The following is a 15,434-nucleotide window of genomic DNA, read 5'->3' on the forward strand; positions in this document are numbered from 1 at the left end:
AGATAGTACAAAACCAAAAACCAAGTTGTGTAATTTTAGAATAATAATAAAGTTTTGTTTTATAATAAACCTTCTCTTTTAATAAATAATTATTAATATATGTATAAATAAATATAACAAACTTATACATATGAAACATGAACATGAACCATTTAAACCACATTATATAATTTTAATATAATATTCAAATATTTTATATTATTTACTTGTTTATCTTTTGATTATATTTGATTTTATTTATACAAGTTATTTTCTACCAAATTCAAATCAACTCTTTTCATATAATACACTCACTAATATCATTATCTACCATTTATTTATTTATTTATAATACACTAGCAGTTATTCAGCTTCTTCGCTGGACAAGTTCTATCTTAAAAACAAAGGCTAGTACGTTACAGCCTTCGTTACCTTTGACCTCACTTATGCCCCCTTTTATTCTCAATTCATATTCTGGTAAGGAAAGTAATAAAAAAAAATACAGCTCATATTACTCGCTGATATTGTAGCTTTATATTGGTGCAATAATTTTTAATATCGGTCCAGTAGTTTTTGAGTTTGCCCATTACAAACAAAATAAAAGATCAGTCCATCATGGAGACTTTCGAAATTTTCTTAAAACTTTTTAATTAATTATAGTTTGAATATAGTTTAAGTATGAAAATTTATCTTTTTTAAATTTTATATCAAACGCCATCTATGAACAGTAAACAGAAGTTTCCAAAGATCAGAATCACTTAGTTAATAGTTAATTGTATACATTTAATTATTATAATACAGGTGTCCTTTTTTTCAATTGAAAAAAGTTCTAGTTTCCTAATTTACAGTGTTATATCCATGGAGATAATAACATATAGAGTTGGCGAACTATAGACAAGCCTGTGAGTATGAGTTTCCAACAAATAATAAAAGAGGGAAAATGAGTGGCTCATATTTATCTTTAGAGAGATAGATTGATAGCCTTATTTTCTTTCTCTTTTTTTTTCGATGGACACATTTTAGGTTGGCTTCTACTCTATATGATATTATCTCTATGGTTATATCTGGAGCTATATTCATAGCATGTTGGTAGCGATGATGAATATTTTACTCTACAAGAAAAAAAATGAAATGTTCCTTTAGCTCATTATAATCTTAGTGTAGATGACATGGAGATGGGAAAATGAGGGATGGTTAAAGTTCTACTTCTAGCTACTTATATGTTAATATCTGCTGAGCAAAAATTCAAATTGCTGCTGTCTTCAGAATATAAAAGTGTATAACACCCACATGCAAATATTAAAAATTAGAGTTAGGATCGGATCGTTGGATTTGCAAATTTTTGAAAAAAATACATTTTTAACGTACTAAAACTTCGCGTAGCGAATACAACTATATAAATCGTAGCTACGTTCAAATTACATAAATGTTTTTTAAAAATCACAGAAAGAGGATTTTGTAAGAATGTTAAGTATAAATTTACATATAAGATATCTTGAAATGTTTTAGATTCCCACTTTCGTGAATATAGACAATTTGAAATACAATCTATCCGCTATCGTTATAATATATTATACAATATCTATATCTATATATAATAATGATTTGACCAGGCAATTTGCCAACAAATCATCAACATACTACCCAGTACCCTCAGCCTCAACCTTCAACCCTCATTCTTACCCATTCTCATTGTGTGTGTTTATGGATATATTATACTTGGTGTACCCTCCACAGTAATATATAATATCTATTCCACAGTCCATCAACATATACATGGTTTTCAAATTCAGTTAAGGTACCTCATCGTACACAACACTAGATAGAATTGGTATATCGGTTTGGTTATCAAATATTTATTTGGAATGAAGCAAATTACATAGTTCCTATATTTTCTGGTTTACAAATATGTGTTCTACAGAATGATTATAAAGTTCAATCTGTTAGTTTTGAAATAATCATTGTTAACTTGTTCGTTCCGTGCGTTATTCTCTTTTATAGGCAGTTTTATTACAGATATGGTATACAAATAACATAATGAACAAAATTGTTATTCATCTAAACTGTTTTTTCCTAAGCGGTACATTTTTAGACAGCGAGTCTAAAAATGAATCGCTAATATCGCCAAAACGGGCCATAATCCGTTTTAATGAAAGATACACATACTCACAGACAAACCACACTATGTATATTGTGTTGAAGCTGTAAAGTGATACATTTTGTGTTATGTATTATACAATTTAATCCCCCTCCGTACCTATACTAATATATAATTGGATACCTCCCACAAGTGTCTCTGTATTGGTGATTTTTTTCCTTTTTTTTTATATATATAATGACAACAAAATATTTTTTTTTAATATTCGCTACCCAATTAAATCAATTTACAATCAATTATTGTTTTATGATAATCCCCTCTATATTCTAAAGTGATATCTACTAATTTAATGATTTTGATAGGTCTGTGAATTCATAAATCTTTTTTTTTTTCCCATAGCCGCATCTCCCGAATCAGGCCTCAGATCCAAATTTGGTAAAGAGCTTTTCCATTTGTCTTGATAAGCTTTACTTATTGGTATTATTTTCTGCTATCAATAACAGAACACCGTGTATATAATTGATGTAATATTGTATATGTATGTAATAATAATATAAATTCATATGGCTAGGTTATACATCACAATATACTACACGTATATGATCTATTCTCTGATTCATCATTCACCATTGCTGGTGTTTGTTACCATTGTACGTACACCTCCCACATCATGATCATTTATTTAGTACACTATAAACTATACTGTACCATACTACAATACAGTGTATATATGTTTGTATATGAATGAAGATATAAATGTAATATCTATCTAAATATGTACACATGGATAATTTTGGTTAGGTTTGTTAATATGCACATAATATATGCACATAATATGTGCCTACCATTGTAAATTATAACTTTATGTAATGGCTCTAAATGTGCAGGCAGAAAGACTCAAAAGTAACATCAAATTATTATCACACTCTTGATTCATGTAATTGATCAAAGCACTAGATACATTGTTATTCCTACCTTATATACTGTGTATTTTTTTAATCATTTCCCTTATTACATGAATGAGTATGACTTGTTATCTTTCTTATACACATTGCTTAATGTATATGTACTCTCAAATTTTTAAAATTTCTTTTAAATCATACTGTAGGTATAAAAGAGCTACATTTACAAAGAAGCTCTTAATTTATAATTTAAAATGTTTGGTTGACACCATTGTTATTTGCCGCATTTATTTACTATACGATGATTATTATACAAAGAAGAATACAAAAAGGGAAACAAAAATATCTTAACAATTTACCAATTAAATCACATAAATTTTAACATAATGTGTCTTTTATTTACAGGTAGTGTGGTGGCAACCGGCACCATTACTTCGCCGTGGACTCCCGTAAGCGCCGGACCGACGGCTGCTGATACTAACGGTTCCGGTTCAGATACCAAAAATCTCGATGTTGGTGATATCAGCGATGTAAGTATTTTAATTAATTTCAAGAACCCATTTAATCGAAAAAATAATTGAAATTTGTCCTTAAAGCCATTGTCATTAACATAGATGGGTGATCTTCATTGCCTTTGACAACCATATTTCTGAAGCTGACGTACTTTCATTCCATTTAATTAAGCAAAATTTTCATCCAATACCTTTTTTAAGCTGCAAATTTTATAAAATATTCGTTTTTCGATTAAAATGTTAGTTTTGGGAAACAAAATTATGATTAAAATGTTCTACTATTTCCTTTAGGCAAGGAATTTTAGTTGACTGTTAAATAAACTCGAAGATTTTAGTTAGATGCCAGAAAATATGAAGAGTTTTTTTGGATGTATATATTATGACATGGTACACCTTTTATGTAGCCTGAGCTTTACTTTTTCCCAAAATGATTTGTTCATTTTTTTAATCTTTATAAATTTTATTCCAAAATATGTAAATAACTCTACTCTGTAACAGTTGAATGATATTTTCAGTAATAAAACGTACCTACATATTTTATTATAAAATGAAAATGCATAAAAATAAATATCACCTCATTTTGTTACAATGACAGGATGAAAAGGATTTGGCAGCAGCTGATGCAGAAGGTGTCTGGAGTCCAGACATTGAACAAAGCTTTCAAGAAGCATTGGCTATATATCCTCCATGTGGACGACGAAAAATTATATTGTCAGATGAAGGAAAGATGTATGGTGAGTTTACGTATTGCAAAATCAATAATTTATTTCTTTTTACTTCTTATTTTACATTATTTATTTTCAATATATTTTACTTCTATTTTTCAATTCGTCATTCTTTGTTTCTTTTTAATTATACTTCAAATTGTTATTAAAAGAGGTATATTTTCGATCAAAAATTAATTTTGAGTAATAAAAAGAGTATTATATAGTCCAGTTAAAATAAATAACATTAAAATACATGCTTTTTATGCTTCTGTCTTGGATTTGAATATAGTTTTTATATTTATCACCAGAATTTGCAATTGACTTGTGTCAATGATCTTACATTATAAGTGTACTGTATTAAGAACTCTGTTCAAAAAATTGAAAACTTTTGAAAGTGAAAGTTGTATACGCGAGAAGAGGGAGGGGCAAGGGTGTGCACTTGTATCACTCTTCAAAAAATTGAAAACCGTTCTAAGTGAAATTTGTATTATCAGGATACCTTAACTATGCATGCGCCGACTATTAATATTATTATTAATATTGCTAAAAAAGTATAGATTCGATGGATAAAAGTAACAAATAACGGACTTTATACTTTGCCAAACATTTTTTTTAAATTCCCTAGAAGTTATCTAAAATTATCTAGCCTATACGGTAAATTAATTGTTATAATAAACAGTACTTATATCACTAGGCAACTATTTGCGATAAAGATAGACCTTTTCATCAATTTGCTTTTGTTTCGGGCAGTTGTCATGAAACTGTTCACCCAAAGATAGTTAAATATATTTTATCTTTTTCAAGCAGCTCTTTTTGACAAGGATAGAAGATATAAGATATGTCTTTACTTGATTGAAAACAGTCCGAAACAAAAAATCATTTTGTAAATGAAAAGCCCTATTGTAATATGTGGCTAAAATTGGGTTTTCAATAGACAAGGATTGCTTTATATCCAATACCTTTAATATTCAGTTTTCTATGTAAATACGTCTTATTATCGAAAGCACATCAACATTTATATAAGTTTGACTGTAACAATAGTAAAAAAATATTTCATAATCAATTAAACAAATCACAAACACAACAAGAATAGATGAATAAAATACAATAATTTAGTAGGTAGAATAACCAACTAGTCAACAAATAACAACACATTTTACATCCCCCCACTACTTCTCCCACCAACCAACTATATCATATCCAATGTTATATTATGTTATGTTATGTGTAATAGTAAAGACAATAAATTGAAACATAAATTATGTGTTATATTATTTTGTACGTTCGTTCATACGTTCATGGTTCGTAACGTAATGTAACGTAACGTACGTTGTTGGTGTGTGTGTATATCGGAGCTTTTTTTATTTATTTTGTTTTTACTAAAACAAAACAAAACTGTATAAGGGTGGTTATACAAAATGTATAGAATATTATTTGTCTCTTTATTGTGTATTTTACACAAACTGTTAGTTCGTTCCTTTTACTACTATTATGTGTTCTATATCTATACATACTATGTAACATACCTACCTAAACAGGATGCTTCAGGCTGATCATGCTAATTATTTGGAATATTCAAAACTTGGTGTTCTTATATCAACATCAATACATAGTATAAAACCAAGTCGCTTTTCAATTTTGATGATAAATTTATATTATTACTTGACGATATAAGACGAAAAGTAAGAATAAAATTTTTTTTAATTAATTAGCTTTCGATATTTCGAAAACCAAGACACATATCGAAAAATTTTATTCTTATTTTTCGTCTACATTCATGAAGTTATAACAAAATTCATCATCAAAGTTGAAAATAAGATAAAAATCATTTCAACCCTTAATCTACCCTGCTCTTACATCCCTTATATGGACGGTGACACTTAGTTTTTTTCTTTTCTAATTCATTGCTAATATGTTAACTTTCTATTCAAAGTTTTTTTTTTAATTTGTTTTCATTCATTCCAAATGAAAATTATCAAAAACTTCCAAAATATGTCGTTTTTTGAGATTCCTCCATAAGAGCCAATGTATTTTATATCGATTTTTAATGACTTTTTTCTTAAAAATTTGCACGGATACCTAAGCTGAAATTTTAACCACATATTCTTTGAGTAAAAGACTACCTACAAACAAATTTTGAGCCTTTAAATCAAACATTGTTGTCATGCTCATACATCCTTAATCCTTATGAATGCTTAGATCTTTAAAACTATGCAACGAATTTTTATGCGATTTTTGGTAGGAGAACGTTGGGCACTTTTTGGTAGGAGAAAATGATATGGGTTCGCGCTACCGACATGCTGTACACGTGCCGATTTGCTTATAGCAGTATCTCTGCTATACAGCTGACGTATTGTGTAACATATAGAGTAGAGAGAAAAAAATTAATATCTGTGTAATAGAAAATTTGTTCATTGTGACACGTAGTTTATATTTGCCTTTTCATTAATTTTTTTCATTCGGTTCATTTAAATCGTAGTTTTTGAAGTGAAAACTTCTTTATTCTTGGTAGCGGAAATGTTATGGGTTCGCGTTACCGACATGCTTATAGCAGTATATCTGTAGCTATACAGCTGACGTATTGTGTAACATAGGTGCTGCGTATATATAACAAGTACATTGGAATTTATGTAAATATAAATACTATCCACAAATCATATGATTGTATATTAATTCTTAATTGTATTTATATTTTGTCATGATCTTGTACAGCCCGTAATACTTCCTGAAACATCCTGTATAGGTACTATACATACATATGTGGATTGTTGTATGTATTTTCTAAATACTGTGAATTTTGGAATTTCACAAAATATTTCGCTGTGAGATGTTTTATTTAAACTGTACTTTTCTATACATGTATACATTGTTCCAAATGTACAGAGTGATATAAATTATAAATGAGTTATGTAATAGAAAAATTTACATTCACTTTTTAATTATTCTTCTAACGAATTACCAGCATTTGATTTAAACATTAGTCGAGAATTAGTAATTTGAGAAAATAATTATTACATAGTGGCTAATTAGTGTAACATTATTTTGTACAAATTGGCAAAGTAAAGTTCTCTAAAATTAATTATTGGAGCATTCTATATTTAGTCAAAGTTGCGTAATCTTAAATAATAATTATTAATTTTTGATTACTAATTGCGCCTGTTGGTCTTAGAAATGAATCGTCTTGCTTTTGAGTTTTCAATGGTGAGCAGAAATTTTGCTGGGGAAAAACTACAAAGTCAAGCAAAATACCAAAGTCTTAATCTTAGTCCTGCCCGATCGTAAATTCTTGCAGTTTTTAATAAGTCATTCTTTTTTTTGGGCATTTTAAAAAAAATTTAACTTAAATGTTTGTTATGTAACTTCAAAAGCTTATACAATACATTATACAACGAATATGAGCTTTTATACACATAATACACAACGTTTTTCACAATATGATGACAAATAGAAAGAGATAAAGTGATAAAAGCACTACAAAAAGAAAATATAAATAAAAGAGATGCAAAGAGAGATCTAATATTTGTGTGTGTGATCCTATCTACACTATTTTAAACACAACAATATACACAAAACCAAATAAAACAACGATGAGAATGATGATGATGATAAACAGATAGACGGACATTCCTTTATAATTTAAGGACACACAAACAAACAGACAGACTAAACACTATACCATTATTTCAGTATATACAATTTGTGTATTGTATATTATATATAATATATCTACAGTCCGCTAAATTCCTAAAATAGTTTTCCATATGAAAAATGCTAAACGCTCATTGCATTTCTTTCAAGGTTACACATTTTAGCCACCAACAATCAAGGTAGAATTATTTTAACTTCATATTATATTGGTTTATCTATTAAACATTGGCACCCCTGTACCCTCTTCAAAAAACAACGTGCTTCTATTTATTTTTAAAAAGTTTCTCGTTTTGTGTGTCACTAATACATAGTTTTTCGTTCTGTTTATTACATGCAAGCTAATGCAAAAACGGAATAAATATAAAAATAACTTATCGAGCAATTAGAACAACGTTATTGATAATGTCTGAGTGTTATATTATCTGCTTTTCCAATATTCGCCCTAACTTAATTACCTTTGTAAAATATCCGCATTTTTGTAGGATGTATATAGATCATAAAATTCCTGGAAGAAGAAAATAATGTTTGTGAACGACATTATACTTTGTAGCACGAATTCTCTAAGCCGTATAATAATAATATAGTTTGAAATTAAAATATCTGAGAAAACCCGCTTCCCTGGGCTTAAAAATAAATACTGATAAAAACCACCGTGTAATAGCCTTCACCTCTCTGGCGCTCTTTGTATTTAATGTAAAATATCGCAGCGCACACCGTGTAAGGATACGGTTTTTTTCGGGTTATTTTTTTACACCTTGGGTTATATTATTGGACTTTTAGCCTATATTTAGCCTATAGCCTTCCTCGATAAATTTACTATCCAACACTGAGAGAATTTTTCAAATCGGAGCCGCGGTTCTTGAGCTTCTCGCGTTTAAACAAACAAACAAACAAACAAACTCTTCAGGTTTATAATTAGGATAGAGATATAGATAAAACAAAGTCACTTCCGTTTGTCTGTCTCTTATTCCTTTGTATGCTTAGATCTTTAGATCTACGCAATGGATTATAATGGGGGATTTTTCTAATAGGTAGAGTGATTCTATAGAAGGTTTTATGTATAATACAGACAGTAAAGGGTTGAAATAGGAGTTGAAAAGATGTGCTTCAAATACTTAAAAAGTTGTGCATCGATTAAGCTCAAATATTGAAAATATATGCATAACCAGCTTCAAGGATTAGTTTTGTCTATTTTTAACCTTCGAAGGGTAGGAAAATGGAGCGAGAAAGTGGAAATGAATAATATTTCAAATATATCCAAGTGGGGTATCAAATGAAAGAGCATGACGTGTACATTACAAAACTATAACCCCTACGCAAGGAGATATGGGGAGAGGGGATGAAAGTGCCCAAAAAAAGGGGTAATTCGCAGCTAGCTATAAATAAAAATGAAAAATTGATGATGATGTCACTTGATGACATCGGATTGGCTTGTTGAATAAACCTCTGTTGAGTCGATTTGTTTGTCAATGAGTATTAAAAGCCAACAAATAAAGAGAACATTTACGGTAAAGTGAATGTAAATTTAAATAAAATCCAACTGCACATTCTATCTCATAGTTATGATAAAATAATTAACAAACTTTTGTTAATGACAACTTATATATGTACATATTATAAATATTAGATATATATTTAGAAGGTTGGAAAACAATTTGATGATATGTGGTAAATGAATTTCAAGTATGTTCTACGAACGAGCATGAGTTAAGTTAAACACCCATGTCGACGTTTTCTCTTAGTCGTGCATCAAATTTAATTCTACTCGATATAATCAAGAAGCCATCATCAAGCTTACTCTCCTTACTCTTTCCACGTGTTAGTTACTTTGTAGGTTATGATGTGATCTGAATATACTTACCAACCTACCTACCTATCTATCTACGTCATTCAACTCAACTTTGTATTCATGTGCTGTATGTAATATTGCCTATCATCATACAACAAATTTATCATATCGTTTTAAATTCAAGTTCACATATTTAGTTAAATTGAGAACAATTTAGTTCAAAACACGTATATTAATTATTATCAATTAAAATATACAGAATGTTTACAGAAACATCTCAAAAAGCAAAATCGAAGATCGTATTTACTTTTAATAAATCAGGAATATTTGTTTCTTCGTCTGTTTGTAACACTTAGAGTGTCTGTCTGTCTATGTGTCTGTGTCCGATTAACTTTGAGTTAGGAAATCACCACAATCAAAAACTATGTCAATTGGTTCATCCATGTTACTCAAAATGAAAATCATAAGAAATAAAGGTGTTTTTTTTTTAAAGGAATAAATTTTGTGTTGCAATTATGCAGTATTTTATACCCCAAAATAATTTAAATACAAAAAAATTCCAAAATTAAAACCCCACTACCACAAAATTCAACTGTAAAAAGTATAACTCAATCATGGGGACCGAAGTGAAAACTTAAAACTTTGCAATAACTGTGCTTTGTTTTTAAATTTTTTTACAATTTTCTACAGGTCCAATCATTAAATTAACCTGATTTTTATACTTTTTGGATCAAAATTACTCCATCCACTTGCGATTTTCTCGATTTTATCAAAGGGGTACCCCTCAAAAAAAATTGCAAAAAAATCGAGAAATTTTTTTTTGATCTCTAATTTCGATAAAACTCAGTATATAGGGTAATTTTGACCCAAAAAGTACAAAAATCAGGTGCTTTTGACGACTGACCGAATAGTTTTTAAGATACAGACTAAAATCGATCCAAATATTGCAATATCTCAAAACTCTGCATCCAATCATTAAATTAACCTGATTTTTAAACTTTTTGGATCTAAATTACCTCATAAAACGAGTTTCATCAATTACCATAATTATTTTTTGCATTTTTCTCGATTTTATGAAAGGTGTATCAAAAACACCATTTAGTGCTCACTTACGTCGTTCAAGAAAAGTGTGTACAAAATTTCAGGCTTCTAGACCCAGCGGTTTGAGCTGTGCGTTGATCGATCAGTCAGCTTGAATTATTATATATATACAGTAGAACCTCGATAACTTAAACCTCGGTAACATAAAAACCTCTGTTACTTAAAAAAATACTATGTTCCCTTCCCATCAGAGCCCAAAACCTCTATAACTTAAAATACGCAACCTCTATAACTTAAATAAATAATCTCTGTATAGGCCCTCAGTAACTACATAGAAACATGTACATACCTCTATATTAACCTTTACCTAACATAGACACTTGATAACTTAAAACCTCTATAACTTAAAATATTTTGTGTTTCCCTTGGACTTTAACTTATCGAGATTCTACTGTATATAGATTGAATCGTAATATTTAATAAACATACTTTATAAATTGAGTAATATCATATAATAAATATATTGTGAATATTATATTATATATACATATAATAATAATACACTAAACAAGCTGGATATTAAATTAGTCTGAATAGTTTTGTGAACCATCTGATGAACACACAAAACCACCACATATACATACATACACACACGAAAGCTTCAAGCTTGAATTGTTTATAACTCTGCTGCTAAAATTATTTACTTACAAATTTACTGCGTGTTCTAATTTAAATAATCTACCTGAAAATTTCTTCAACGAAGAGTTTTTGGAAAAAAATGTCTCAAGTATAAACTGTTCTGCAAGTAGAGGAACATCCTCCAGAAACCGTTAATTTGTTCTGGACTGGATCAACTCTGAAGCGATAAGAGATAGATCAAAATTTTAAATTAGAAAGTTATTCTATGTAAATAATAAAACAATTTATGTTAAAAAAGATCGAGAAGTGTCGTGAAACACCTGGTAGGAACTATATTCCTCTCGTACCTCGGTACTATAACATAAAAGTTGCATTGTACTTACTTTCAATTATCTCTATTTTCTTTAACTTCTGAAAACTTTCACAACTCAATTTTTTTAAATGATAAAACATAAAATTTTGACAAAAAATAGTAATTGACAGTTATAAAAAGATTTTTGCATTTTCTCAAAATGCATAGCAACCTGAATCGATTGAAAAAGTTTTAGTTTCCTAGGTAACCTAGATGCCGGTTTTTGGTGTCTGTTGCAATTTTTTTCCCAATAGTAGGCGAGCCCAAGAGGGGATTTTTGTAGTAACTCGAGCGCGTCAGATTAAGATATGAGAGCTTCCTTGGGCCTGCCTTAGTACCTCTATCAAATATCAGCCCTAAATATGGGTGAACGTGCGTAGGGCAGACGATCAGATTAGTAAAAACGAAATTTCGATATTTGAATTAACTCGAGCGCGTCAGAATAAGATTTGATGGGTTAGTTACATGCTAAAAAATGTACATTCCAATAATCTGACGATTTAAGCAAGACGCAAAGAAATGGGAGGCTTGCAAAGTTTGTTGCCCGTAGTAACTCGAGCGTGATCAAAGTTTTTTCATATTATTGAAATTTACAATTTTTAGCATGCAATTAACCCACCATATATTAATGTGACGCTCTCGAATTAATTCACCTATCGCAATTTTGTTTTTACTAATCTGACCGTCTGCCCTATGCGGGTCCCCCCATATTTAGGGCTAATATTTGGTGGAGGTACTAAGGAAGGTCCAAGGAACCCCCCATATCTTAATCTGACGCGCTCGAGTTACTACACAAATCCCCTCTTGGGCTTCCCTACTACAACCAGCAAATAAATTTCGTGCGATAAGGAACATAGTTCCAAAACTTTTTTATGCAAAATTTATAAATACGGAGAAAATCAAAAGACAAAATCTATCTCGTAGTTGTAAGGTTAAGTCAAAATATGCTCTGATTCCATGAGTTTACTATTCAGACCATTTTTGTAATTTCAAGATCAGTTTCTAAAATCATTTTCTATTGAATTTTTTCTGGAGGTTTGGTATTTTTTGACACCTTGTATAAAGATACTAGGTTACACAACTCTATGTATATTATTTGCATTTATTTTGACAAAAACTTACAACTACACATTGGTACGTATATGCATATTGCTAATAATCATCATAGGAGCGAGATTCATGAATATATTAAATATATTTGATAACAAGTCTTACTAATAATACTTTTAGAGGTTATACCAACAACTTCCTTATGTGATTTATGTGATTGTAATGCTAATTCAGGAAACATGAAAATAAAATTCAAATACAGTTTTAAGATTTTGCAAATTATTCAAAAAAAATGTATTCAAACCACAAGGATATATCTATTTTCGAAAATAATATAAATATAGTCTATTCGCTACAACTATTAGGGATGTTACAGGATCAGATTCGGTTACGATTGTTTTGGTTACGGTTGTGGAGCTTTATAACATCTCTATTACGTATACTCCCCTTTACTGCACTCTAATTTAATTAAAAATTGAATAAAATGAATTCTTACACGGCATAAATTTATGTTTTTATTTAGATTTTCAGGATGAAAGGAATAACTTTCTGTCAGAAAGTTAATAATGACTTGTATGATGTCATATACTGTGTATAAATGATGTCAATAAATAATCCTTTGATAAATTTTATTACTTACATTATGAACTTGTTCCTTACATGCATGTTTTGTTTGAAAAATTGTAGGTTTCGGATATTTATGATTAATTACTGAAGTTTATCTCATTAGAAAGCTAAATTAATCAGTGATACTGTCTATTGTATTAATTTTTCGGACAACCTTTTGTTTATTGGGAAATTTTGATTAACCTAAAGCAATCAAAATTTGGTCAAAATTGGGTTTAGCGTTGACCATATTTATCCCATATTATTAATTAAATAGTTTTTTTTCAATTGCTACGATCAAATCTGGATAAAAATTATCAAAGTATCCCGCCTATCATCTACTTTGTCATAAGAACAATATTATATATAATAATAATGGGGTTTAACCTCCGTTTCTCTGACATATACACCTATAACAGAGGCCACCCACATCATTATTTGTTAATCTTTATTTTATTTAATTACAAACATATTTACAAATTACATTTTGATGTGGATGGAGTCGGTTACTTCGTTCTTATTCAAGCGACGACAATGTGATCAATTCTGCACTACCATTAATTATAAATTGTTCATACTGCCGCTGCCTGGATTCGAACCCGCAACCTAAGTCTAAATGGACTAACAGTCAAGGGCAAACGCCTTAGACCGCTCGGCCATTTAGGCTCTATAGCCATTTAGGCCATTTAGGAATAATATTAGATATACCTTAATTTGAAATAAATTAATTTATATAAATAATCGGCTAACTACCCCCCCCCCCTGATTTTACTTACTTAATAATATAATAATTATGTTCGTGTCTATGTCACTTTAAAAAACACAATTGAAAGTCAATTTGTGTGTGTTGCAAAATTAATATTTTAAAACAGAATACTTACGTACAATTTAAATGGAACAATTTAATAAAAACATATTCATTTATATTTCTGAAACAAGGAAATTTTTAAAAGCCAACCTGAATCTCTAAATAACCAATTAACACGCAAAATACAATTTTCTTACATTCAAATACTACCTAAAATTTAATAGTAATTACACGTTAAATATATCAAGTTAAGAAATTACTAACATTTAATACTATCAGTATCAAATGAATTTAATAAAAATTTTATTTAATAGTTTTTTAACACGTAACGTAACAGCTAACGTTAGCTAGCTCTATTCCACGTAATCTTTCATAGCATCCAATAAATTATTTTATCCATCTAAATTTAAAAGTTGACAAAAGTTTAAATCAAATATGCTATAAATTACATTCTTGTAAAAATATATGTAGGTATTATTTTTTGTACACGCCCAAAACTGAAACTAAATCTAAATGAACAACAGTTCATTTTATGTTTTATGACTACATAGATTTTGGAAAACTTATTATAATTACTCTACAACATTATTTTAAACGGGATGGAAAAAATATATATATTTAAAACCTGTTGAAAAGCTATCATTTTATTATTTTTAATCAAAGAGAATTGAACAAAATTCACTAACAATCAAGACTCGAACCCGAACTTCTTGGATTCAAGCCAATCGCCTTATCCAATTGGGCTATATGAGCTCTAGACACAGAGTGTATTTTTTTAAACTGGTCGGATTTTTATTTTTGTTTGTTTTTAATATTCGAATAATTTTCGTTTTGTTTTCATTAAAAAACAAGTGAAAACAAACAATTGACTGAGTTAATTGTTGAAATACCATGCATAGTCAGTGTTGATTTCTTTATCACATTACACATACAAACATGTGACACATACATAACTGATAATCAAGTATAGTACATATTATAAAATTTCCGGCCCTATTTGGCGCCCTCACGGGTAAACAGTGATGTTTACGAAAAAATGTTTCAAACAAAAGTTGTTTAATTTTTGATAAGGAACATTTTTTACACTTAAACTTTTGTTCTATCTCTAACGGTTTACAAGATGGGTCCTACGGACCCAAGACCCAATTGACCTATGATGCTCATTTACGAACTTGACCTCACTTTTTACGTCCTGAGTACGCTGTATTTCAGCTCGATATCTTTTTCGTTTTTGAGTTATCGTGTCCACAGACGGACGGACGGACGGACAACCGGAAATGGACTAATTAGGTGATTTAGTGAA

General features: G+C 29.4%; 1 protein-coding gene across 7 annotated transcripts in view; it reads left to right on the forward strand.

The window, feature by feature from the left end:
* LOC123292048 (protein scalloped) overlaps positions 1-15,434 on the forward strand; it is a 267,373-nt gene that overhangs the window by 203,280 nt on the left and 48,659 nt on the right. For all 7 annotated transcript variants that reach the window (XM_044872553.1, XM_044872555.1, XM_044872554.1 and 4 more), the window contains 2 exons: positions 3,385-3,509; positions 4,087-4,225. In XM_044872553.1, coding sequence (XP_044728488.1) covers positions 3,385-3,509; positions 4,087-4,225 — 264 coding nt within the window. The remainder of the gene's footprint in view (positions 1-3,384; positions 3,510-4,086; positions 4,226-15,434) is intronic.

Source organism: Chrysoperla carnea, chromosome 2 (genome assembly GCF_905475395.1).
Source record: "Chrysoperla carnea chromosome 2, inChrCarn1.1, whole genome shotgun sequence".
NCBI lineage: Eukaryota > Metazoa > Arthropoda > Insecta > Neuroptera > Chrysopidae > Chrysoperla > Chrysoperla carnea.